The 22,528-nt window shown below is 37.8% G+C and overlaps 2 protein-coding genes across 2 annotated transcripts in view; one reads left to right on the forward strand and one right to left on the reverse strand.

Annotated features, from left to right (window-relative positions):
* The first annotated feature begins 1,020 nt into the window (after positions 1–1,020).
* LOC111790432 (DEAD-box ATP-dependent RNA helicase 40-like) lies at positions 1,021–7,516 on the forward strand. The gene is made up of 8 exons (XM_023671319.1): positions 1,021–1,332; positions 1,722–2,992; positions 3,579–3,800; positions 4,089–4,157; positions 4,677–4,946; positions 5,054–5,404; positions 5,716–5,993; positions 6,167–7,516. The coding sequence occupies exons 2-8, from the start codon at positions 1,724–1,726 to the stop codon at positions 7,206–7,208; spliced, it is 3,501 nt and encodes a 1,166-aa protein (XP_023527087.1). The 5' UTR covers positions 1,021–1,332; positions 1,722–1,723; the 3' UTR covers positions 7,209–7,516.
* An 809-nt stretch (positions 7,517–8,325) lies between these two features.
* Positions 8,326–22,528, reverse strand: part of LOC111790806 — a 67,844-nt gene continuing 53,641 nt past the window's right edge. Inside the window, exons 47-64 of the mRNA XM_023671868.1 lie at positions 20,905–21,035; positions 20,279–20,794; positions 19,223–20,044; positions 18,713–18,789; positions 17,984–18,437; positions 17,798–17,884; positions 16,195–16,350; positions 15,915–16,099; positions 15,291–15,830; positions 14,533–14,710; positions 14,304–14,446; positions 14,086–14,212; positions 12,545–12,766; positions 11,275–11,631; positions 10,190–10,348; positions 9,811–10,098; positions 8,842–9,155; positions 8,326–8,625 (exon numbers count right to left, since the gene is read on the reverse strand). Coding sequence (XP_023527636.1) covers positions 9,000–9,155; positions 9,811–10,098; positions 10,190–10,348; positions 11,275–11,631; positions 12,545–12,766; positions 14,086–14,212; positions 14,304–14,446; positions 14,533–14,710; positions 15,291–15,830; positions 15,915–16,099; positions 16,195–16,350; positions 17,798–17,884; positions 17,984–18,437; positions 18,713–18,789; positions 19,223–20,044; positions 20,279–20,794; positions 20,905–21,035 — 4,598 coding nt within the window. The 3' untranslated portion in view covers positions 8,326–8,625; positions 8,842–8,999. The remainder of the gene's footprint in view (positions 8,626–8,841; positions 9,156–9,810; positions 10,099–10,189; positions 10,349–11,274; positions 11,632–12,544; positions 12,767–14,085; positions 14,213–14,303; positions 14,447–14,532; positions 14,711–15,290; positions 15,831–15,914; positions 16,100–16,194; positions 16,351–17,797; positions 17,885–17,983; positions 18,438–18,712; positions 18,790–19,222; positions 20,045–20,278; positions 20,795–20,904; positions 21,036–22,528) is intronic.

Genomic DNA, 22,528 nt, shown 5'->3' on the forward strand with positions numbered 1-22,528 from the left:
GAAGTGTAGCTAATTGTTTAATCCATTTACCGTCTCACTTTAGCTTATAGCTTATAGTCTTAACAGATTCCTGGTCTCAATGGTTAGGTTGTAGCTAACTCCTTATTTAGGCGATAAAAAAAAGGGAAAATAAATGGTGAGATAATAGATTTAAATGAGTGGAAACAGCGACCAGGAACATCCATATCTAACCTTGTCCCGTGAACTTCCCTAGGTAGCAAGTTTCAAATGAACATAATCATAAAAATAGTTGAAATGCTCGGAGTTAACAAAGGGGTATATGAATGAATTGAGACTATTCTTAAACGAGAGTAGTTTTGTGGATAAATGCTTGAGACAGACATTAAATGAAAGTGACCCTAATTCTGTTTCCTTCATCTTTCATATCAACATTTTATCGTCTCGGTTTCTTGGTCTTAGTCTTATTAAGCCCTTTTTCTGTCTCCTTGTATGTCCTTGTTCCTCCTAGTTTCGTTCCCGTTAAAATTGTGTTTTTTTTAAGCATTAGGGTTTATCATACTCATCTTCTCCTCTCGACCAACTCTCGTGTCTATCTGTATTAAAATCAAGTTCATTACATTTTTATCACTTCCCAACGTTATTGGCAATTGTTGGATGAAAGTCCCACATTTGCTAATTTAGGGAATGATCATGAGTTTATAATCAAGAAATACACTCCCAATTGGTATGAGGCATTTTGGAAAAGCCTAAAGCAAAACCACGAGAGTTTATGTTCGAAATGGACAATATCATATGATTGTGGAGAGTCGTGTTCATCTAACATGGTATCAGAACCATGCCAATAGAATCCTTAGCCAAATTTAATGCTCAAATCTAAAAAATATTTAAAAATTGAAAGATTTTTAAAATGGGTAGATATAAAAATAATAAAAAAATACAATATTGTTAGCAATAAAACGGGTCGACCCACGGGTCACATGCAAAGGGTCGGAGTCTTGAACTCGTAACCCGTAGTTCTATAAAGAGCTCAAGAGCCGAAAATAAGAGGGAAGCGTCGCCACCCGGTCGCTATTTGGACGTGCGAGATTCGAACGCAAGCCACAATAGATGATCCTGGCCGTCCAATTTTTTATCGATCGGTCCCTCTTCGTCGTGTAAATGGTAGATTGAGACGAGACGCTGCATTCGGTAACATCTCCAGTAGCCCTAGCGCCTCAGAATCCCCTGTGAATCTCTCCTTGAAGAACTTTGTTGTTCGTTCGATTGAGCGATTCAACGTGCCAATCATTTGGGGCATCCTTTAATTTTACTTCTCTCGTCAGGTCTTGACGAGGAAGGAGAAACATTATCGGAATTCGGATCTTTATTGAGGTAGATGTATAAAATTTTGTTTCTCTGATCATCTTGTTGCATTCTGTTTTTTTTTGGTTTGGAATTCATTTGTTCGTTGGTTTGATTCTTACTTGACTTAAATGTAAGGATGATTGGGAAAATTTTGAAGATTGAATGAATGATATGAGTTTGAAGGAAATTTCATTATGGCATTATAAGATATCTGAATTTAGTGTATAACGGATTCTAGTGTTTATTATCTTGGCAAACTGAATAAACTTGGGTTGGAATTAAATTTTGTTCTCAATTTTGGTTAACCTTTGTTTATAACTCTATGTGGTACTTATTCATCAGTGGATGGGAGAGATGCTAGCTGTGTTTATTGAATACTGACTTGTTTGTGATCAATTTCTTGATTCATTTTGAAGTCATGGAAACTGGAGAGTCTGCTCCCCCTTCTCTTGGTCCTCGCTATGCACCGGACGACCCTACTCTTCCCAAACCCTGGAAGGGATTGATTGATGGGAGCACTGGACTGTTATACTACTGGAACCCTGAAACCAACGTAACTCAGTATGAAAAACCGGTCTCTTTGCCACCACCATTGCCGCTCGGTCCTCATCCTGGCGTCTCTTCTTCCAAGCCTACTTCAGTTTCGGAGGCTCATTCAATGCCATCGAATGGTGCATTAACACCGCATGTACAGAAAAATCATCATGTCCCTCAACAAGAAGGCCAATCAAATAGCCAACTTTCTCAACAACCTGGACATCTGATGTCACAACAGCACAGTTCTGTTGCCGGTCAGGCAACTGTTAATCACCATCCTGGCTTGCAAATGGCACCAGATGGGCGACAAAATAGCTCACAATCGAACCAGGTCATGCAGCAACAGGGGCTGTTTGCAATGTCGTCACCGCATCTTGGCCAGCAGCAGGTCATGCATCAAGGTCAGAAAATGGCACATGCAAATCCACAAATGTCTCAGCATCCAAATCAGCAACCCCCGCAGAATCCAGGACAACCCTTACAGAATCCAGGACAACAAATACCACAACCATCAATCCAGCATTTAGGACAACCAAGCATGCAAAATCAAACGCCATTAGTTGGGCAGCCTCAAGGTCCGCAACCACAATATGGTCAGCAGCAGCTTCAGTATATCGGCTACCAGCAAAGTGTGCATCCAAGTGTGCAGCACAATTTGCAGCAGCAAGTTCAACAAAGCCCTTTAGGTCAACCATTTGGCAATCACCTTGAGCAGAAGTCAGCTTTTCTGAAGAGAGAGGAGGATAATATCCAGTCAGGAAACCAAGTTGGCTTTTCTTCTTCCCAGTTTGAACAAAGTGGTGGTACCTCATCTATTCATAACCTTCATCCTGGAACCAATTCTTCTCAAATGCAACAATTTGGTTCAGCATCAGACCAAGCACGACAATTTGGTGGCTCTCCAGGAAACATACAACAGCAGAATCCTGTGGTTCAATTGCAGCATGCAGGTACTGAATTGGCTCATCGCCAACATCATTCTAGATTCCAAGATCAGATGAGCCCAGCAGTGATGCAGGGGCAGCAAACTAGTGCTGAAAATTTGCCAGGTAGAGCTGGAAATGAATATTACTTTGGCAGGAATGAAGGGCCTGGCGTTGGTCCACTTCAACCAAGGCTTGCAGCAATACCAATGGCAAGGAGCCAGCAGGTTCTGCATTTCATGTCCATTTGTAGTTCTTCCATGTTTAAGTTTCTTTTTTGGGCATTGTTTAAGTAAGATTCAAATATGAGGGAAAAAAAAACCAGATATATTTATTTTCATATCCTAAGATTTGTTCAAGCTAAAAAAAGTTGAAAAGGGGCTGGTATTTTGGGAGGACATTATATCATTGGGTTTTACATGGAAGATATGTAGTTAGCTACTGTAAAGTTTTATGAGTGAGGTTATATGTGGATTTTGATTAATTATGAAATTGGATTAGAGGTCGTTCCTACAGTGGAAGTCTACACTTGTGGAGGGTTTTTTTTTTGTATGCCTTGTATATTGTTTCATATTTCTCTTTTGAAGCTCAGTTTACTACTAAAAACAACTTTTTTCCTTGGCCATTACTTAGTTTTAGGTTAAGAGAAATGTTTTTCTTTAACTATGTTATGAGAAATAACACTTTCAGTGAGAAACAGAAAAGAATTGGAAAAGTCAGGTTGAGCAAAATTTTATATCAAGTTTCCAAGTATTTTTGTTCTATTTGATTTATTTTTTCATGTAGCGTATGCAAATTGTCCTTTTCTTTCAGGACACAAGGATGAGTGGTGTCTCATTTCCAACTGCAGCACCTGGCCATCCTAGTGGGACCAATTTTGCTGCTGGGCATTCACATAATATGTACAGCCATGGATCTGGTGGCCCACCATTGTCAAACAATGCTTTGATAGGCCCTCCTCATATTGGAGCTTCAGATGTCACTAATATGTCACCTGTTGAAGTTTATCGTCAACAGCATGAAGTAACTGCTACGGTTTGTATTTCAGCATGGATATCTTTTCCAATTATGTTGGTGTTGTAAATGCCATGGGCTGTTATAATTGTATCACTGACTACCAATCATGTTGTCCGTATTCTGTGGGAAAATCAGTGTGAAATTGTCGAGGTTATGTAGTGTCTTGGAAGTTGAAACATCACTAATTTTAAATGCAATTTGTGTGACTGACTTTATTCATTAGGTGTGCACTGTTGGTTCAATCTGTAGTAGTTAAGCTACACTTTCTTTTTTGGTTGTAAATGACCAGTTCAATTAATTTTGCAGGGTGATAACGTTCCATCTCCTTACATGACATTTGAGGCTACTGGCTTCCCTCCGGAGATACTGAGAGAGGCAAGTTTCACGATTGCTCGAACTTCTTTCAACTGGGTTGTGCATGAAAAAAGAGAATCCATGATCCAGCTTACTCATCTCTTCTGTTATTAATGTAGTCTTTACTCATGAGTTCTCACTTGTCGCAGGTGCGATATCTGCTCCGGAGGAGGAGCATATGTCGTACGCTGCACTGCTATTGCTACACTTGCACATGCAACAACCCCTTGATTTTTGGAGGCTGCAAAATGGGTGGTTGGAGCCTTTCTAGGGCATCTTTTAGTAGAGTGTTGGCTCTTTGACCAGATCACACCTGATGTGACTGAGATGTCTTGCTTATTGGCTCTGCTTAATATGTCTTTATTGCCATCTTTTGTTGCCTCGAGTTGCTTCTGTAAGCAACTATTCTATGGGATCTTTTGTGCTATTTCGTTTTTGTTGTTGTAGAACTCTGTATTTTAAAAATGTATTTCACCCATGAATGCTTTTGGCATGTTTTAAACTTGGGGTTGAGTCTATATTTTCATCTTTGTGCCATAGATATATTCTGCTGGTTTCTCTTCTCCAACGCCAATTCAAGCACAAACATGGCCAATTGCCCTGCAAGGTCGGGACATAGTTGCCATTGCTAAAACGGGGTCTGGAAAAACTTTGGGCTATTTGATTCCTGCCTTCATGCTTCTTAGGCAGTGCCGGAATAACCCTCAAAATGGACCAACGGTGTTGGTTTTGGCTCCTACTAGGGAACTTGCTACTCAAATACAAGATGAAGCTATTAAATTTGGGAGGTCTTCCAGGGTTTGTTGCACGGTAAGTTTCAAATGTTGCCTTTTTGTGTCCTTGACTCATCTACTTCTGCTTCCTTTTTTTGTACGTTTTTTCTCCTTTTCATGGGTTAAAGCTCTTCCTTCTTTCAGTGTTTGTATGGTGGAGCCCCGAAAGGTCCTCAGCTAAAGGAGTTAGAACGTGGTGCTGATATTGTTGTGGCAACTCCTGGCCGGCTCAATGATATACTTGAAATGAAGATGATTAAGTTTAGGCAAATTTCACTTCTTGTGCTTGATGAAGCTGATCGAATGCTTGACATGGGATTTGAACCCCAAATTAGAAAGATTGTGAATGAAATACCACCACGCAGACAAACACTTATGTATACAGCAACCTGGCCCAAGGAAGTAAGAAAAATAGCGAATGATCTTCTAGTCAATTCTGTCCAGGTGAATATTGGCAGCGTTGATGAACTTGCTGCTAACAAGGCTATAACTCAGGTACCTTCAACAAAAATGTTTAATTCTTGTATCAATTTTGATTGTTTCATTAATTAATGCACCATAATTATATTAAATTCCTCATAAACTATATAATTAATTATAAATTGCCCATTTAAAGTTCTGATCACATTTCCCTGAATAACCAAATATAGGAGTCTTGATACCGAGCAATCTTTATTCTTGAGCCTTAATCATATGAGTTGTGTCATCCTGTAGATGATTTGTCATTGATCCCTTTTCTTCTCTCTTTTGCCTTATTTTCTCTCTCTCTCTGTTTTCTTTTGGGGGGGGTGGGGGGTGGAGAACAGTATGTTGAAGTCGTTCCACAGATGGAAAAACAGAGACGGTTAGAACAGATTCTTAGGTCCCAAGAACGGGGATCTAAGGTAATAATTTTTTGTTCCACGAAGAGGCTATGTGATCAGCTTGCACGAAGTCTTGGTCGTGGTTTTGGGGCTGCTGCAATTCATGGAGACAAATCGCAGGGGGAGCGTGATTGGGTATTGAACCAGTTTCGTAGTGGAAAGTCCCCGATACTAGTTGCCACAGATGTTGCTGCCCGTGGGCTTGACATCAAAGATATAAGGTAGGCTCTCTTTTATGCTCTTTTCTCCTCTATGGTACGGAGAGAAAATCTTGGGAGTTGGGAATAAAAATTTGAAAGAAAATGGATCTGATGTTGGAGGGTTTGTATGCTAAGTATCATATGATTTTTGCCCAAGTATGTACTTAGATTTATTTATTTCATTGTTATGCCAGAGTGGTGATCAACTATGATTTTCCAACTGGAGTTGAGGACTATGTCCATCGAATTGGGAGAACTGGGAGGGCTGGAGCAACGGGAGTGGCATATACCTTCTTCACCGAACAGGATTGGAAATATGCTGCTGATTTGATTAAACTACTGGAGGGTGCGGATCAGCATGTGCCTCCTGAGTTGCGAGATATGGCTATGCGTGGTGGGCCAAGTTTTGGGAAGGATAGGGGTGGGATGGGTCGTTTTGATGCAGTTATGGGCGGCAGTCGCTGGGATTCAGGAGGCCGGGGTGGCATGAGAGATGGTGGGTTTGGTGGTCGCGGTGGTGCAAGGGATGGTGGGTTTGGTGGCCGTGGTGGGATGAGAGATGGTGGGTTTGGTGGTCGTGGTAACATGAGGGATGGTGCTGCTGGTGGACGAGGTGGGAGAGGTGATTTCTTTCCTACACGGGGTAGAGGACGGGGTTTCGGTGGCCCTGCTGGAGGTCATGTTGGTTGGGGAAGGGGTGATCGCGGCGGGCCACATGATAGGTTCAGTAGTGTGGATGGTCGTGGGCGTGGGCGTGGACAGAGTCGATTTGATAATAGAAACGACTTCAGTAATAGGAGTAGAGGCAGAAGTTACAGCCGCAGTCCTGAAAGAGTCCGAACATGGGGTTACAGTCGAAGTCGCAGTCGCAGTCGCAGTGGTAGCCGTAGTCGTAGTCGTAGCAGTAGAAGCTGGAGTAGAAGCCGTAGCAGGAGTAGGAGCAGAAGCAGGAGTCGGAGTTGGTCCCGCCGTCACAGCCGAAGCCGTAGTCGTAGCCGTAGCCACGATAATTACGGTCGTTCGCGTGAGCGGAACTTCGATAGGAAAGACGACCAACCTCCAGAATCAGTAACTGCAACGTCTCATGGCACACGAAAGAGCGGTTTTGACGATAGAGGTGATGCGGGGCAGGTTCCTCCTGTGGCGGCCAGCAGTAATATGGAGCCAGGGAAACCAGAAAATGGTGCAGAAGATACGAGCGATGGAACTGTTAATGCAGCAGCTCAAGTAATATGAATCTTTATATCCGTTGGTATACTCCCAATTCACATTCTCATTGGAAGATTCTGGCCAAGAAGCTTTTTAAGGAAAATCTAAGCATATGAAGGTTGAAAAAAAGGTGGGTATTTGGGGGACGTTTGGAATTGATGATGGTATGGTGTATGAATATATGCTATATGCTGGCTGTGCTTGCAATTAGCATAATTTAATTGATAGGTTTATTGATAACTTTGTTATGAAAAATGAACCCGTTTTCAAACAAGGAGGAAATATTTTTGTCTCTTGCATTTAATCAGATGGTTCTATAAAAATGTTATTGAGAAGTTGTTTTTACTATAAATTTAGGAAAGTGCTATGAAAATAGTTACTCAAAGTGCGACGATAAGAAACAATAGAGATCGTTGCTCCATCTCCTAAACGACGAGGTTCAGGAGTGAAGTTTAGGAGATGGAGCAACGATGTCTATTGTTTCTTATCGTCGCTTCAGGCACTACTTGATGTCAATGATGGCAATTGTATGCCGAGCCTTTCACGATAAGTGGTCTATACACACGTCAAAGTTTTGAACACTTTGCCCACGCCAAAAGACAGTCTTGTTCATTACGTCAATCATCAACATTGAGCGTGAACCAACCACAATCTATAAAAACTTATTTTTCTTAGATTTTTATTAACTGTGGCACCCGAGAAATTTAACTTTATTTCATTTTTTTAATATTTATTTTGTTGAAAAGGTGTGATAAATAATATTTTTGAATGGCAACATAAAACATATCATATTTGTAAATATAGAACCAACTATTTAGTTTTGCCAATATGACAATTTTAAAAATAAGATTTTCATCTTTTTGTTATTTTATTTCGTTATTTTTTAATATCAGTGATATACCTAATATAACTGGTGAACATATTATAGAAGATCTTGAGTTAATCCAAAAGTTTAGGAGAATAAGGTCAAATAAACATAATTAAAAAAGAACTAAAGTTATATTAGGTATATAAATCACTAATAGATTCAAGGACTAAAGTTCAGAGTTTTTAATTGATTTAATCCAAAAGTTTAGGAGAATAAGGTCAAATAAACATAATTAAAAAAGACACATGGCAATAGGTCATTGGCTCATGTGACTGGTAAGCAGAAAATATTACCCTTTATTGATTTTATTCAATTGATTTTGCCACCAGAGGAGTGAAGTAACAACTTGCATCTAATGAACAAAGGAATGGCACGCCCAACTCTTTATTCCATAAAAAATTTCATTTTCTGTGGACTAATCAGTCTCATCCTCTCTATTATGCATCTACATGATCGTTTATATGCAACCAGCTATACAAGGGTCGCGCAAAGGCTATACATTATCTGGAAACCTGAAGCTGATTGCTGCAGAAACAAACTCGAGTTTAACATATCCTCCATATGGTTCATAAGTACCTGCACACCCAAGAAAGAGAACTATCAATCAATGAAGCAACCCATTTAACATGTAATGCATGAGAAGAAAACTGATCTTTAAATTTGTTCGGCTCAAATGATCTTCAAATGAATTCCGTGGTTCATTATCATATGAATAAGAATAAGAATATTTAACACTTAAAACTGTTAAAAATCAAATTCCTAAGAATAGATACATCAAGAGGATTGCCTTACTGTTCAACTCTCATCAGACTATGCAGTGCTAGCAGGGATCTTAGCTGTGAACTTCACCGTTCCACAAGAGTTCTGAAGAAAGTTATGGAGATACTATTCCCTAGTGGCTTCTCAAGATGAGGAGCTTTGTAAAAATCATTTACATCGCAAGCACTGAATCAGTAACTGCTGCTGCCAAAAGCGGAACTGAGAGTGAAAGGAACAGACGGAGAAACCTGCTGGGGAGACCAGCCAACAGACCCTTCTTTCGGAATATAGTCACCAATGGCACCATCAGCAATGGGTGAATATGGCTTTCTTACTCTTATTATTTCCTGAAACAGTTTGTAAAGATTTTGGTTTACGGTTTACAATACAATCCCAACTAGTCATGCAGAAATTCTTTATATGAAAAAGCCCCAAAAGATCTCAGTTATTCAATAGTGTTACTATTTCTCTTTCCCCAATTTCTAGATTATTCTCAATTCAATGAACGAATTCTCTGTCGAACACAAGAAAAAGCTATTATATATATATATATATATATATATATATATATATATATATATATATATATGTATATGTATATATTTCCATGTTTTAGCAGCCTGAAGTGTTTGTTAATTTTTTTTTTCCATAACATTCTTGTGGCTAGGATGCTAGGGAAGACTCTTCGGGGTGCCAACAAATACATCAGACATTTATTTTGGCTGAATTTGGGTTTATGGAGATGGGTTTCATTGAATCACATGTTAGCCTAGAAATTTACCGGATTAGTAGAATCACCGATCCAAGGTCTCAAAGTCTAGAAAATAATGAATGAAAGTGCATCAGATACCAAAATCTTAGACTATAAGGAATTGACCGGATGTTGCGAAGTATACCACACCATGAGAAAGAATGGATGTTAACTACGATGATAGGTTCTCAACAGTGGAACTTATGAATAAATATTGGCATTATTGAATAGGGTTCCGAGACAAAGCAAACCTTTGGTTGGTTTTGTCCATAGGTGTTCATTGCACGCTCAATTGAGGCATAAACTCGAAGAGCTTGGTCAGTGCCTCGGCCACATTTTACAACATAAGCATGGTCCTTCATCTCGGTTGATCGAGATTGCAAGTAAAGGATGAGACGAGAAGGGGGAGATTTTGGATGGTCTTTCTTTCCGTTCGAAAATTCCATTGTCACAAGGTCACCCCACAAAACATCCCATAAAACAGAACATGCATCTTTAGCTGGGCTGAACTTCCTCTGACCAATGATGGTGGAAGGTTGCTGTAAAACAAAAGGAGTTATGGTTTTCAGGTAATTGTCACGTACTGAAGAGAGGAGGCACTAAAAAGTATTAAAAAATTAGCTAGCTTACTTGCATCAATATGACTCTTCTATGAGTGACAACAAGTATTTTCCCTTTGGGAAGTAAAAAATGATCTTCATACGCATCTGATAACGCAAACTTTCCACGCACTTTAAACAAATCAACCTGTACAAAAAATGATCCCGATTCTGCCAACTGCAATATGACCTTCACCCAGGAAAAAGAAAAATTGATTAGTGTTCCAGGCAGGTAACAGGAAAGTCATAAAGAAAAAATCTTAGAAGATTTTGNAAAAAAAAAAAAAAAAAAAAATCATTAAAGATGGAAATATAATTACAAACAAGAATAATGGTAAAGTTCGAAAATTAGAAAGAACCCTGTAATCTTAAGCAGTCTGCAATACTATTGTTTAGGTTGATAACATCATTCTCGCAGGGAATCACGATAGAAAAAATACTTAAAAATTTGCTTGATAAAGACTTCGAAAGAAAAGACTTAAAGGCATCTTAAGTACTTCCTAGGATAGGTTCTAAAAGAGGCATATCTATGTTAAAGTGAAAATGTCATAGATTTATTGAAAGAAACATGTATTAAGGGTGAAAATCGGATCAAACCTCAATGGATATAGATCTAAAGTTCATGGAAAAGAAGATAAACTTCCACTGGGGTAAGCTTATCTATCTTTTCCTACCTTCATCCTGATATCAAGTTTGTAGTTATTGTGAATCTGTTCATGAACATCCACCAAAAAGGTTTATAGAATCATTGGGTCCTTATATAAGAACTAGAGGTGAGGGAATTTTCTTATAAAAACACACAATGACTTATCGATTCAATTCTAAGATGGGTATAGTTCAACAATTGATAGATGATCTGCTTTTAGATGTTGCACTTATGTTCGGGATGACCTAGAAACCTTGCAGAGAGCAAGAAACAGTGGGAGCAAAGTTGAGGTTGAATTAGAAAGGGATGTGGCTATAAAGAATTTTCCAATAACAAAATATTCTATGAATGAATCTATGAAGATATTCCTTGTCAATCAAGTTTCCATCAATGTTTCTATTTTATTAGTATACTAACAGCAGTCCAACTCGTTCAGTAAAGTAACTTGGTGATGACCAGCTAAACAGTACCTGTCCTTGTGCTTTATAATTGTCATATGGTCGAAGCAAATTATCACCACTAATTACACGAGGCAGCCTCCTTCGTAGAAGTTGTTCATCCGAAGTGATAACAGAAGCTATCTTCATTCTCACAGCATTAGCACCTTCCGTAGTTTTTGATAGAAGATCTAAAACTCCACTCACTGGCTGTGCAGCTGCGCCTATTATGCCTTTTCCAACGCCCTGAACAAAGCCCTCAACGCCAGAAGTTTTTGCACCTTCAAGAGGCTTTGTTAATATACCAGTGACTCCTCTGAATAGGCCCTTGGCCAGAGCTCCACCTCCTTCTCGGATAACATCACCCAAATCTTCTACACCCTTATTCTCCTGAAAAGCAAACATATTAGCCAAGATGTTCCAGATTTTTAGGAAGAAGAAATGCCGGAAACGTAAGATACATATTAAAACTGAAGATGGAGCCTGCATACTGTTCTGAGTTCTGTTATGAGAAACCGGATTAATGTGGGATTTAGCTTCACCAGAATTTTTATTTGACACAAAGCATGGTTTTGAAAATGGATTATGTCAAGTATCAATAAAAAGATTAAATTTACAGCAATCCACCGGCTTAAGATTTTGGGTTTAGTGATGATTTAATTTGGTATAAAACAGGAGATCTTATGTTCAAACTCTCGAACTGTACACTGTTTTCTCAATTAATATTGATTTTCCCTTCTTGGACATTCTACAAATTTCCAAGCCCACAAGTGAGGAGTATAACAATATTGATAAAAAGATTAAATTTATACTGTAAATTTGCTTAAGCTTTTTGGTTCAGCAGTGATTTAACTTAATATCATTCTCTGCTAGAGCAAAAAATATTTATTCAAAGTTCAATCAGTTTTTACCTCACAATAACACATTGTATACAGCTAGATAGCTACCAAGACACCACTTAAGTAGAATTTGTTGATTAAATCTAATGGTTTAGTTTTAATTTAATGCGTGTGCATACTGTATGATGCTCATGCATGTATACAGTCCAAAACTATCTGTGGAATGAAAAGAAGATTTCGTTCATGAAGATGCTTGGCGAAGTAACCTATTAAAATTTGAAGAAAGTTCCTGGTTTTGTTCCTTTCAAAGGGAGAATGCAGATACGAGGACGCAGATCTCTAAGCAAACAATAAATGTTCCTTAATGTCTACAAGTTACTTCACAAGTAGCAATGTTTCAAATCTGCAGCACTATTTGAAAAAAAAAAAAAAAAAAAAAAATCAGTTATAATATTTTTACACACCTGCCTTTGACGGCTTTGTATGAACTTCTTGTCCATCGATAAGGCAGCCACACCTTTACTCATATGCCCAAGTGCACTACTTGCATTACCCAGTATGTCTACACCTGAGAGAAGTTGAAGAGGTTGGCTAAGGAGATCCTTCCGAATGCTTGATATAGCACTACTGACCATCGTACTCTGCCTCATGCAGACATTCTCACGAAATCTTTGATTTATTCTAATCTGATAAAAGAAAAGAAAAGAAAAGAAAAGAAAAGAAAAGAAAAAGGTGAAGAGTTAAGTTCTCAGATATATAATTCTGAAAAGGAATTTGAGACCTGAGAAGTTATAATTCAAAAATCACAATAAACAAAAATGGTACACCGCATTCAGACAGTAGATTAATAAATACGATAACCAACTCAGCTGTTTGATAACATCAAATCCAACTGATGCACTCAATCCAACAGAATACATCTTTACTTTGATAATAATCGCCGAAGTGGGGAATTAGTCCTACTGCTAAGGTGGCCAATTTTCTCTCCTAACAGACAAAAAACACACAGAAAAAGGTATTCCCCGTGAAATAAGTTTTTGAAACCCTAAGTCCCTACTCTTTCTCCACCTAACACTAACCTTAGTTTAGATCTTCCCACAATCCGTAGAAAGGGGACTGAAATGTGGTCCCTGCATCCAATTTTTAAATGTCACCTGTGACAAGTTCTCATCATGCAAATTGTTCACTGTTGAAATTGCATCATGCAATCCTATTTCTTAGCTTTATTATTTTAACGTGAGAGCTACTACTACTATGTCATCATGAAACTAAACTTAACCACCACGGGTTGACCTAGATGTCATTTGATAAGAAAAAGAAGTAAAATGTACTTTTCTCAAGCTACTTAATTGGTGCCAACATAGGATATTAAAATATTATGAATTTTCCAACATGAAAAGGTTGGGTAAACTGTCCCATGAGATATATCAAGGTGGCATAAGTTGGCCAAAAACAATCATGGTATCAAAGTAGAAAATGATAAACCTGAACTGATAGATATTTACAAACATTGTAAAAAAGTTTGAGAACAAGGTAATAAAACTATCTATGTGCATGTATTTAATCCATCATCCAATGAGGTAATAAATACAACAAGAGGAACTGCAAAAAGCTGACCTTCAAGAAACTAGAGATGTTGGGAGCAATACACATTTTCAACTCCAACTGAAAGGGTAATATTTCTTTCCCTATTCATTCAAATTCACTAGTTTACCATGTATTTGTTTTCCTTTATTGGAGAAAAATATATTTCTTTATCAGCATAGCATTCTCAGCTACAGATCCTCCCTTATTGCCGTTGATTTACTAGTTTAAAGTTCTTTCTCCATATTTCAAGGCTATAATTGTTAATTGTGCAGAGAAAAACGTGCCAGGAAAGTACTCTTCCCTTTGTTCTGGCATCTCATTCAAAATCCACCAAGTATACCACATGCTTCAGCTTCTATGTTATCTACAAGAAATTGGAAGTACAAAGCATCACATAAAGAAAAATCATAAAGCGTACCGGCATGTTCTCAGTATTCCCCAATGCAGTCATAAGCGAGGACCAGAACCCAAGAACACCTCTTGGCCGTTGACTGGGTGACATAGCCATAGAGAGTCTAAATCGAACTTCTGATATGTGAAGAACTCTGCATTTCCAAGTTATATTAAGAAACAATTCGAAGAAAGCAGTTCATATAAAACCACAATCCAAACCACAGAATTAGACAGATAACGCACCTTATCTGAATAACTGGATCCACCGAAACAGCAGTACTTCCAGTATCCTGTAATCTACTGAGGTTAACTAGCTGCATCATTTCATGAAGGCGCCAAATTATTGGTTCATGAATGTTGATTGAAAAGGCATAACTTTCAGGACCCTGAAGCTCCAAAAAGGGAAGAAATTCAGTTTCAATGGCTGATAAATCCTTTTTTAAATATAAATTAACAGCACTCGAATTCTCACATGGAAGCCTATATATGGATAGATACAGAGATCCATTGACCCATTTGATTGCATTGTCACTGAAAATTTCAAGATATAATCAGTCTCCTCCCCAACTCTCTGTGGTCTGAAAAGAACTGGCATTGGAGTCAACGGCAACTGGTTATCAACTTGTACTCCAGACATTCTAAGTTTCAACCTGCATCAAACAAAGTACCAAAACATGTAATGTTTAACCAATATCATCTTGGAGGAACAAAACACAAGTCCAACTCTCAGAATCTTTAAACCAAGCGACTTAAAATCCAATATTGGCTCCAAGTATTTAGAGTTTCATTCTACCTGTAACTTTAAGACTAAATACAAGCCTCCTATGAGATCTTATTCAAAAGACAACTAAGTTGAAGAATATTCGAGGACAAAAGCAAATGAAGTTTTATTTTAAAGAAAAAGAAGAGAATTAAGATATATATTTGTTTAAATCGAAATCAAGACTACTGTCAAGTATTGGAAAGCTAGGGGAGGTATAGTTGATTAAAACCTAAACAAAAATTTCTAGAAGTAGAAATTCGAGCAATAACTTTGCTGAATAGAGACAACAGCTTAATTTTATGCTAATGCAGGAAAAAAGAAAAAACTTTTTCTGTATTTGGCTTTTAGACATTGAAATTCAAGAAAGCATAGGGAATGATATTAGATGTCAAGAATAGATCTGGACTGTCAAAATCAAGGGGATGGTTCGTTTTGAATACTATATAGATTGAGGAAAACAACATTACCTACTGATACCAGAGTCCAGGCCTGTGGAGTATGCTAGAAGAAGATTTTGCACAGACAAATATAATATCTCCTCTGGTGTATGGTCAACCAGAGATATTCCAAGCTCAGCTAGTTCGATAATAACGTGATATTCACAGTTTGAGATGGAAGCAGATTCTGAACTATAAAAATCAATTCTGGGAGGATTTGATAAAGGTGGTAAATGACGTCCACCTAAAAATCTTCCAGGTTCACTTTCTGGCATCCAATCTCTAATAAGAACAACATTAATTTTCTCCTCTTTAACTATAGTAACATGCAAAGCCTTAGAGGGTCCACCAGAGTCGGAAACAGGTTGATGATCAGAAATTTCATCAATATCGTACTTGTCTGTTTTTGATGACTCTGAACCATCTATTAGAAGTTCCAATAGGCGCCTTCTACCTAGATCTTCCCAAATAAAAGAAACAGCCGTGTTGGGAAGAAGCAACTTCCAGGAATCATTGGTACCATCAGCTTGCCGAAAGCGTATTGGCAAAAAAGCTGAACGGTTTTCAATCCTACATGTATAAACACATTATGGAGCAATTACAATCTTGTACAAGTTCTAATTTTATAAGAAAACTTTGCTTAGATTAACTTACCTGTAAGGTCCAGATGATGTATTGGGACGGAAGATGACTTCATAGCGTGAGCACTTGGCTCCACTCCTCACTTCCACCCTCACTTGCAATGGATTATTTCCACCATCTTTTTTCAATAAAACTCGCATCATACCTTCATTATAAAGGCTAAATGGAGTGCTCCACTTGTACCCCTCAACCCGCAGCTGAAGAGAAAAAAAACAATACTTGATTAATGAAAGTTTGTCCGAGATATCATAGCTCTCTTATTTTGTTATGTATTCTGTTCTACGGTGAAAACCTTCAAGAGTTCAACTTTAGCATAAGACTGCCATCCAAAGGGTTTTGGAGGATCATAAGGATGAAACCATGTTGATAGCTGAGAATCACACTGCTGCAAACAGAGACTGCATCCGAGCCGATTAATAAACAATGTGTGAGGCTGAAAACGTACAACCTGAACAAGAAATCATAATTAAGGCCTCAATTGCTTAAAAATGACCCGGAATCAAAAGGTAACAAGAATAAGGCTACAGTAAGCTGTGTTGTAGCATCAGGACTTTCAATGAGTGCAGAGTCAGAAAAAAGACAGATCCTTGGAATCCTTGGACAGGGTAAGTTAGTGTTTTGGTCAGTAATTGTTGTTTGGAGAGATTCCAGCCCTTCCGAGCTGGCTAGAGAGCTCGTACCCTCCATTACTTCCATTGAAATATATATGTAGAAATATAAGGAGATACACTACAAAGCTGCTATCCTTTGGGTTGACTAATCTATTTATCTCATAAATGCTCAAATGCAATTGCAATAAGTCTCACTTGGACCAACTCATTTTGAAGCTGCACATAAAATCTTGAGATATTTGACAAAACACCAAGTAAAGGTATTATATTATTTCACAAGTAGAACCAACTTCAAGTTATTATATATATATAGTAGCCAGAAGTAGTGTTGAAACAGAATTTAAAGCCTTAGCTCAGCAAACTTGCAAAAGATATGTGAATCAACAGAATACTTGAAAAATTGAGGTTTTCTTGAAGGACATCTATTTTGGTTTATTGTAATAGCAAGATCACCATTACTATAACTCATAATCTACTTCTACATAATAGGACAAATATAATTGAAGTTGATAAGCATTTCATAAAGGAAAAGATGGATGCAGGTGTAATATGCTTCTCTTATCTTCAGACAGTACAACAAACAACTGATATGCTAACTGAAGGTCTTTCAAACAAGCTTGACGAGTGTTGGACTTCTTTATATATTTCTATAATATTAACGGGTGTATTTAGAATTCATGTTAATATCTAATATTTACATTTGTAGAATTTTTTCCTTATTTGCATATGGTTTTTTTTCCTTATATAAGAGGACCTGTATTTGATTTAAATTTATCGAAGAAATATAATAATTTTATGTATGCTCAAAAGTAAAACTAAAATAATCTCACCAAAAGTTTTCCTCGATTAGAGAAAGGAAGGGAATGCATGCATCTAGGGATTAGCGTGAAGTAGAGCATTTGGCGATTAGAAAATTTGTCCATATCCATGAAGATTTCTTAAGCCTTCAGTATTCTATTCATTATCGTTCATACATTAATGTACTTTTTATACAGTATATTCTTTTCCATGGATAGAAGGACTTTTTCATAGATAAATTTAGGGACTTTCTTATCCGCTGTAAATTATCTATTGTATTTATACGGTTCAACATTATTTGTTTTCTTTGAGATAATGAAATTTTCCTTCTTAAATATCTCACAAGAAAACAAAGCACGTTCCTAAATACTCTCTATCATCAATTGCAGAAGAACTATCACAAGTTAGAGACGCAGGAATTTATTGATGCAATGCACTCCAAACAAGGAAACTCAATCCAAATGGACAGTTCTAAGCAAATCAAACCTTTGTTCTGTCGGAAGTCATGCTTAGAAGAGTTGAAAGCTTGTAATAAGATCCATCAGAACTGAAAGCCTTGACATCAACACGTTCCTGAAACATCAATGCACTTTCAATGAGCATCAAATATTGTGAGACACATGGTAGCTAATATTCTTATTGTGCTGTTAATTTTCCTGCACATCAAATCACCTTGTTTTCAAGCTCGAGGAGGGAAAGGCCTGCACTATAAATGTCAGAGTTACGCATAGCAATGGCAATGCCGACACGAGGTGATACATGTGTCTCTTTCTGAGATGTAAATGGCACTGCCCCACTATGACCAGCATAGTCCTGGGGAGAAAACATGCTAGGAACTGGAGTTGTGTCCTCAATTTCTTCAAGGACTAGAGCATTTCTTCTAACGCTAGAATATCTCCGGTCCAGCGAGTTTATAGGATTTCGCAAGGCCATTTTCGCAGACTTAACAGCTCTAGACAGTGCGACAGAGTCCGAATCTACACTTTCAGGGGGTTCCAACTCCACCACTCGATAAGCCAAAGATAGAGATGAATCATTAATGATCCAGTAAGGAACATGGAACCTTATAATTTTGGGGCCAGCAGTAGTCCCTCCCATAACGCGTTCAACACTCAAACGGAGTCTCCTGCAGAAAACAGAGATAATAGGAACAGGAACATGATGAATGAGATTTTGTAAGGTACCACGAATGAAAATTCTATGTATACCATAATTTAACTAAAAATCTGATGAGATAAAGGCACCAGGGCCCAAGTGAAAACATAAAAGAAGCCTATTGAAAGCATCGAAAATCCACCATCATCAGAAATATCCACATGTTCAGCTAACAAATATTGAATTGAGAGAGTAGCCATAACAGGCAAGAGTGGAACAAACACAAAGGCAGCAAGGAGAAACAACCTTCTACTTCTCTGATGAACCATCGAGAATGTTGAGATGGGGTCATTAGATGCGGGATCCAGCAGAAGAATGGGATCCTGTCGATGTATTTAGGAAAGAAGAAAAAAGGACTTATTCAATGGTCATTCCTAAATACACAACGGCGTAAAAGGAAAACGTTACACCTCAATATTTGTAGACTTTTAAGTAAAATTTTCATTGATCTAGTCTTTTTAATACTTCTAAAACCTGCAGATTCAGTTTTGTTTCCGACCAGTCCCATGATTAGAAAAACAATTACATTTCATAAAGAATTTGTTTCAAAAATTAAAAAATCAACAGGAACTTCTACCAGCGAGAACTCTCAAATAAAGAACTTTATACTGAAGAGCGAGAGAGAGTTGAGATAAAACAAATTTTTTTGGAAGGGAAAACCATTTGAAATAAAACATACAAGTACAAGGGCACAAACTGAAGCGATATGCAAAATTCAGGGGCAAGGGGAAAAAGTTTGACAAGAATCTGACTTACTGCCTTTTCCAGAATCCAACCACCCTGAACAAATAAGGTAAGATATAAAGGCTTCTGAGCATCCGCTGAATATACTTGTTCACTACCTCTGGACAAAATTATGCCATTTTGTCGTTCAATACATTTCCCATCTCTAGTTCTTTCCCAGATCGTAAACTCTGCTGAGCAAGGAAGTCTGTTTTCTAATTTGATCGGAGAGTTGACAGAAATTTTCCAGTCATAGACAGGGGCATTTAGTTCAGTATGGAGGACTGATGCATCTGCGCCTATACTCAACCAAAATTGTTTGTTTCCAGAATTACAACACAGAAGCACGTCCTTCTTCTCAAGCTGATTCAACTTGAATGCCAAAGTGACAAATTTATTTTCCTGGTTCGAAGTAGCCTGCTTACCCAGCAAACCTTGATCAGTTAAAGCCTGATCTTTTCCACATGCATAGACAGAACCAACAAAAGCTGCACGACCCCAAGTATATTGGGTCGTGAGCTGATCAGTAGAAGGACGAACCAATAAACATTGATCAGAATCCTTTAATGTGCTTCTCCATGGTAAACTAGCAGAAGCTCCAGGGTTTATGGAAGCTAAATCAGTCTTCAAAGAATTTAAATCTTGATCAAGTAATCTCTGTCTTGTACGAACCCAACGCCTCCGGCGCACAACATCCGAAGAAAGTTTACAAGACTTGAAAGAGGTTAAAGGCCACTTTAAACAGGTAAAGTCAGGACCATATCCCCAGCCATCATTGTCTACATATTGCGTTTTATCAATAGTCCATGTTGTTGTCCACTGCCATCCAGGAGGAAGGGGTGGTTCAAAGAAATCCTTCAGAAAAAAGCCACAGAAAGGTTAGATGGTTGTGATCGTAGCTAAAAAGAAAAAAAAAAAAAAAAAAAAAAAAAAAAAAAAAAAANAAAAAAAAAAAAAAAAAAAAAAAAAAAAAAAAAAAAAAAAAAAAAAAAAAAAAAAAAAACTCCAACTTCAGGTACTCTTATTTTTTCTAAGAAGCTATCAAATCCAACCACAAGAGTAACAAGTCATCACTTCAGAAAAACTAACCTTAGATGAATGTGAAGAGTCCCCTGTACTCCAATGTCTTGGATCGTCATGACGATAGCCAAGTAACTGATCACTCCATCCAGAGTTTGGATGATAACGTTGATTTTCAAAAATTTCTTCAACCACAATATCGAAACTACCAGTTCCTAAAGAGGCATTGTGGCCTTGAATTAAAGAGGCATGGCAAATAGAGATATCCAAGTTAACATCTGAATCATTTACCACTGTTACAAGCCCCCTCAAAATTGCATGTTTTTTTCCATTCCTCATGACAACATCCATAGCAATGTAGTCTTCTTGCAGTAGTATGGGAGTGGTGGATAATGGAAGTAGGGAACGAATATTTTGCCATTCTCCATCTTCACGAAGCCCAACCCAGAAACCTGTGTCTCTATCAACAAAATTGTCATTTCCCGTATCCCTCTGAAATTTTGCAATTGTCCTCCTCTCAAAATATGAAGTAGAAACCAGCAAAATTCCACAGTCCGCCATGTCTTCAAGATTGTTTTGCTGAAACTGTGAATAAAAAAAAATTGTAGTGAACTACCAAGACTCATATACAGAAGGGGTAGAAAGCAACGTCATCATTCTCTAATCAAAACTTAATATATTTCAACAAAGCTCACCTTTTTCTTTAGCGTATATGGAACAATATTACGAACATCATTTGTCTGATGCACCATTCTCACTGAAGCAACCTTCTTTAGCACACTTGAACCATGCCCAACAGAAAAGGAAAGAGCGCCGACAACTTCACCTGTGCAGGAAACACCAACACTTGAAGGAAATAGCAAATATATTTGATGAACTTGCAGTACTTCCTAAGAAAACTATGTATAAAAAAGGAACAACAATGCTGAAGGCCTTCAGCCTCTAGCCAAAGATAAAGTCCATTCACAAAGAAAGTCTTCAATATATGAGGGAGGGGCAGATAAGCTGTCCTCCTTTTCTTTTTATTTTTCTATCGTAGTTATTACCTAAACTGCAAATGACTGCCTGTTCAAAAACTATGGTTAACATGAAATCTCCCGATGATGTAAGCTTCAAAAGAGACGTCTGAAGCTGTAACCTTAGTCCTTCATGATGCATGAAGAGCAGGAATAAGGGTGACGATGTGGACCATTTGTTTGTTTCTTGTCTTGTGGCAAATTTTTTGTGGGATAATTTCTTCAGAGCCTTCAGAATGGACGACTCTCTGCAAAGCATCATTTGGTCCAAATTTGTATCACCCACAACCTCCCTGGTTAGGTCACTTCGGCAATATGGAGGGTCTACTATCTTTAAGTAATTTGGCTGATGCATACGATAAGAATATTTCCTAAGAAAGACCCACGGAACATACACGGAAAAACGTTGCTTATTTTTGCGCCTGTTTGGGCTTCTAAATCCAGGTTTTTGTACTTATCCCATTCAATTGTAGCAGACCAGTTGGGAATCCTTGTGAGGGTATAATTGTAACAAAAATTAAAAACTATAGTGGTGATTTTTGCAATTTGCACAAACTACAGGGGCGGTTTTTCCCAAAAGAAACTGACATTTTTTGGAAACCTCTATCCAGGGGCTTTAACTGCCTCCCCAAAATTCTTGTTGATCATCACTTTTGTTGAATCTATACCAAATTTGCTCTTCATCACCTTTCTCCAGAGGGCATTCTTTTATTTTCCAAATCTCCACGGCCATTTGGTTAGAAAGGGAGAGGTTCTTTTGTCTTAAATTTACCACTCCCAGACCTCCCTAACTACTTGGACACAACGACCTTATCCCAACTAACTAAATGGTGGATTAATTTTTTTTTTTTTTGCCATTTTAGGTGCCATCCTGTGTGGGGGCGTACATTACAAGAATCCCCTCCATTCATGTGCACGTGTTTGCTAATTTGTCCTATTTCTGTTGGTGTATGTATTCTGGTGATACCTTGTTTGAGGTGCGATTGTTTGAAAGCAAATCCGGTTGGTTCTATGTATTTTAGAAAATATTTATTATATTTTACTGTATTTTATGAAATATATCATGTTTTACTTTATTAACTGGATTGATTAGGTTATTGTGATAGTTTCCTTGTTTGTTATGGGCCATACCTCTACATCAGGTGACCTTAATTTTTTTTTATTGTTTTTGGAAATAAGACAATTAATTTTTTCTCTCCTATTTGATATGGAATCAAAGTAGGAAATTAAACCGAACTTAACCAAAGCAATTAAAGCCACCCCAGCCTTCGTCAGCCATTGAAGTCATCACGAACATCAACCA

Source organism: Cucurbita pepo, chromosome LG03, assembly GCF_002806865.2.
Source record: "Cucurbita pepo subsp. pepo cultivar mu-cu-16 chromosome LG03, ASM280686v2, whole genome shotgun sequence".
Lineage (NCBI taxonomy): Eukaryota > Viridiplantae > Streptophyta > Magnoliopsida > Cucurbitales > Cucurbitaceae > Cucurbita > Cucurbita pepo.

Excerpts from the sequence above, each read along its gene's own strand:
- LOC111790432 (XM_023671319.1), top strand. The coding sequence starts at position 1,724 with ATGGAAACTGGAGAGTCTGCTCCCCCTTCTCTTGGTCCTCGCTATGCA. Across the intron at positions 2,993-3,578 it reads CAATGGCAAGGAGCCAGCAG|GACACAAGGATGAGTGGTGT; the intron begins GTTCTGCATTTC and ends CTTTTCTTTCAG. Across the intron at positions 4,947-5,053 it reads CTTCCAGGGTTTGTTGCACG|TGTTTGTATGGTGGAGCCCC; the intron begins GTAAGTTTCAAA and ends TCCTTCTTTCAG.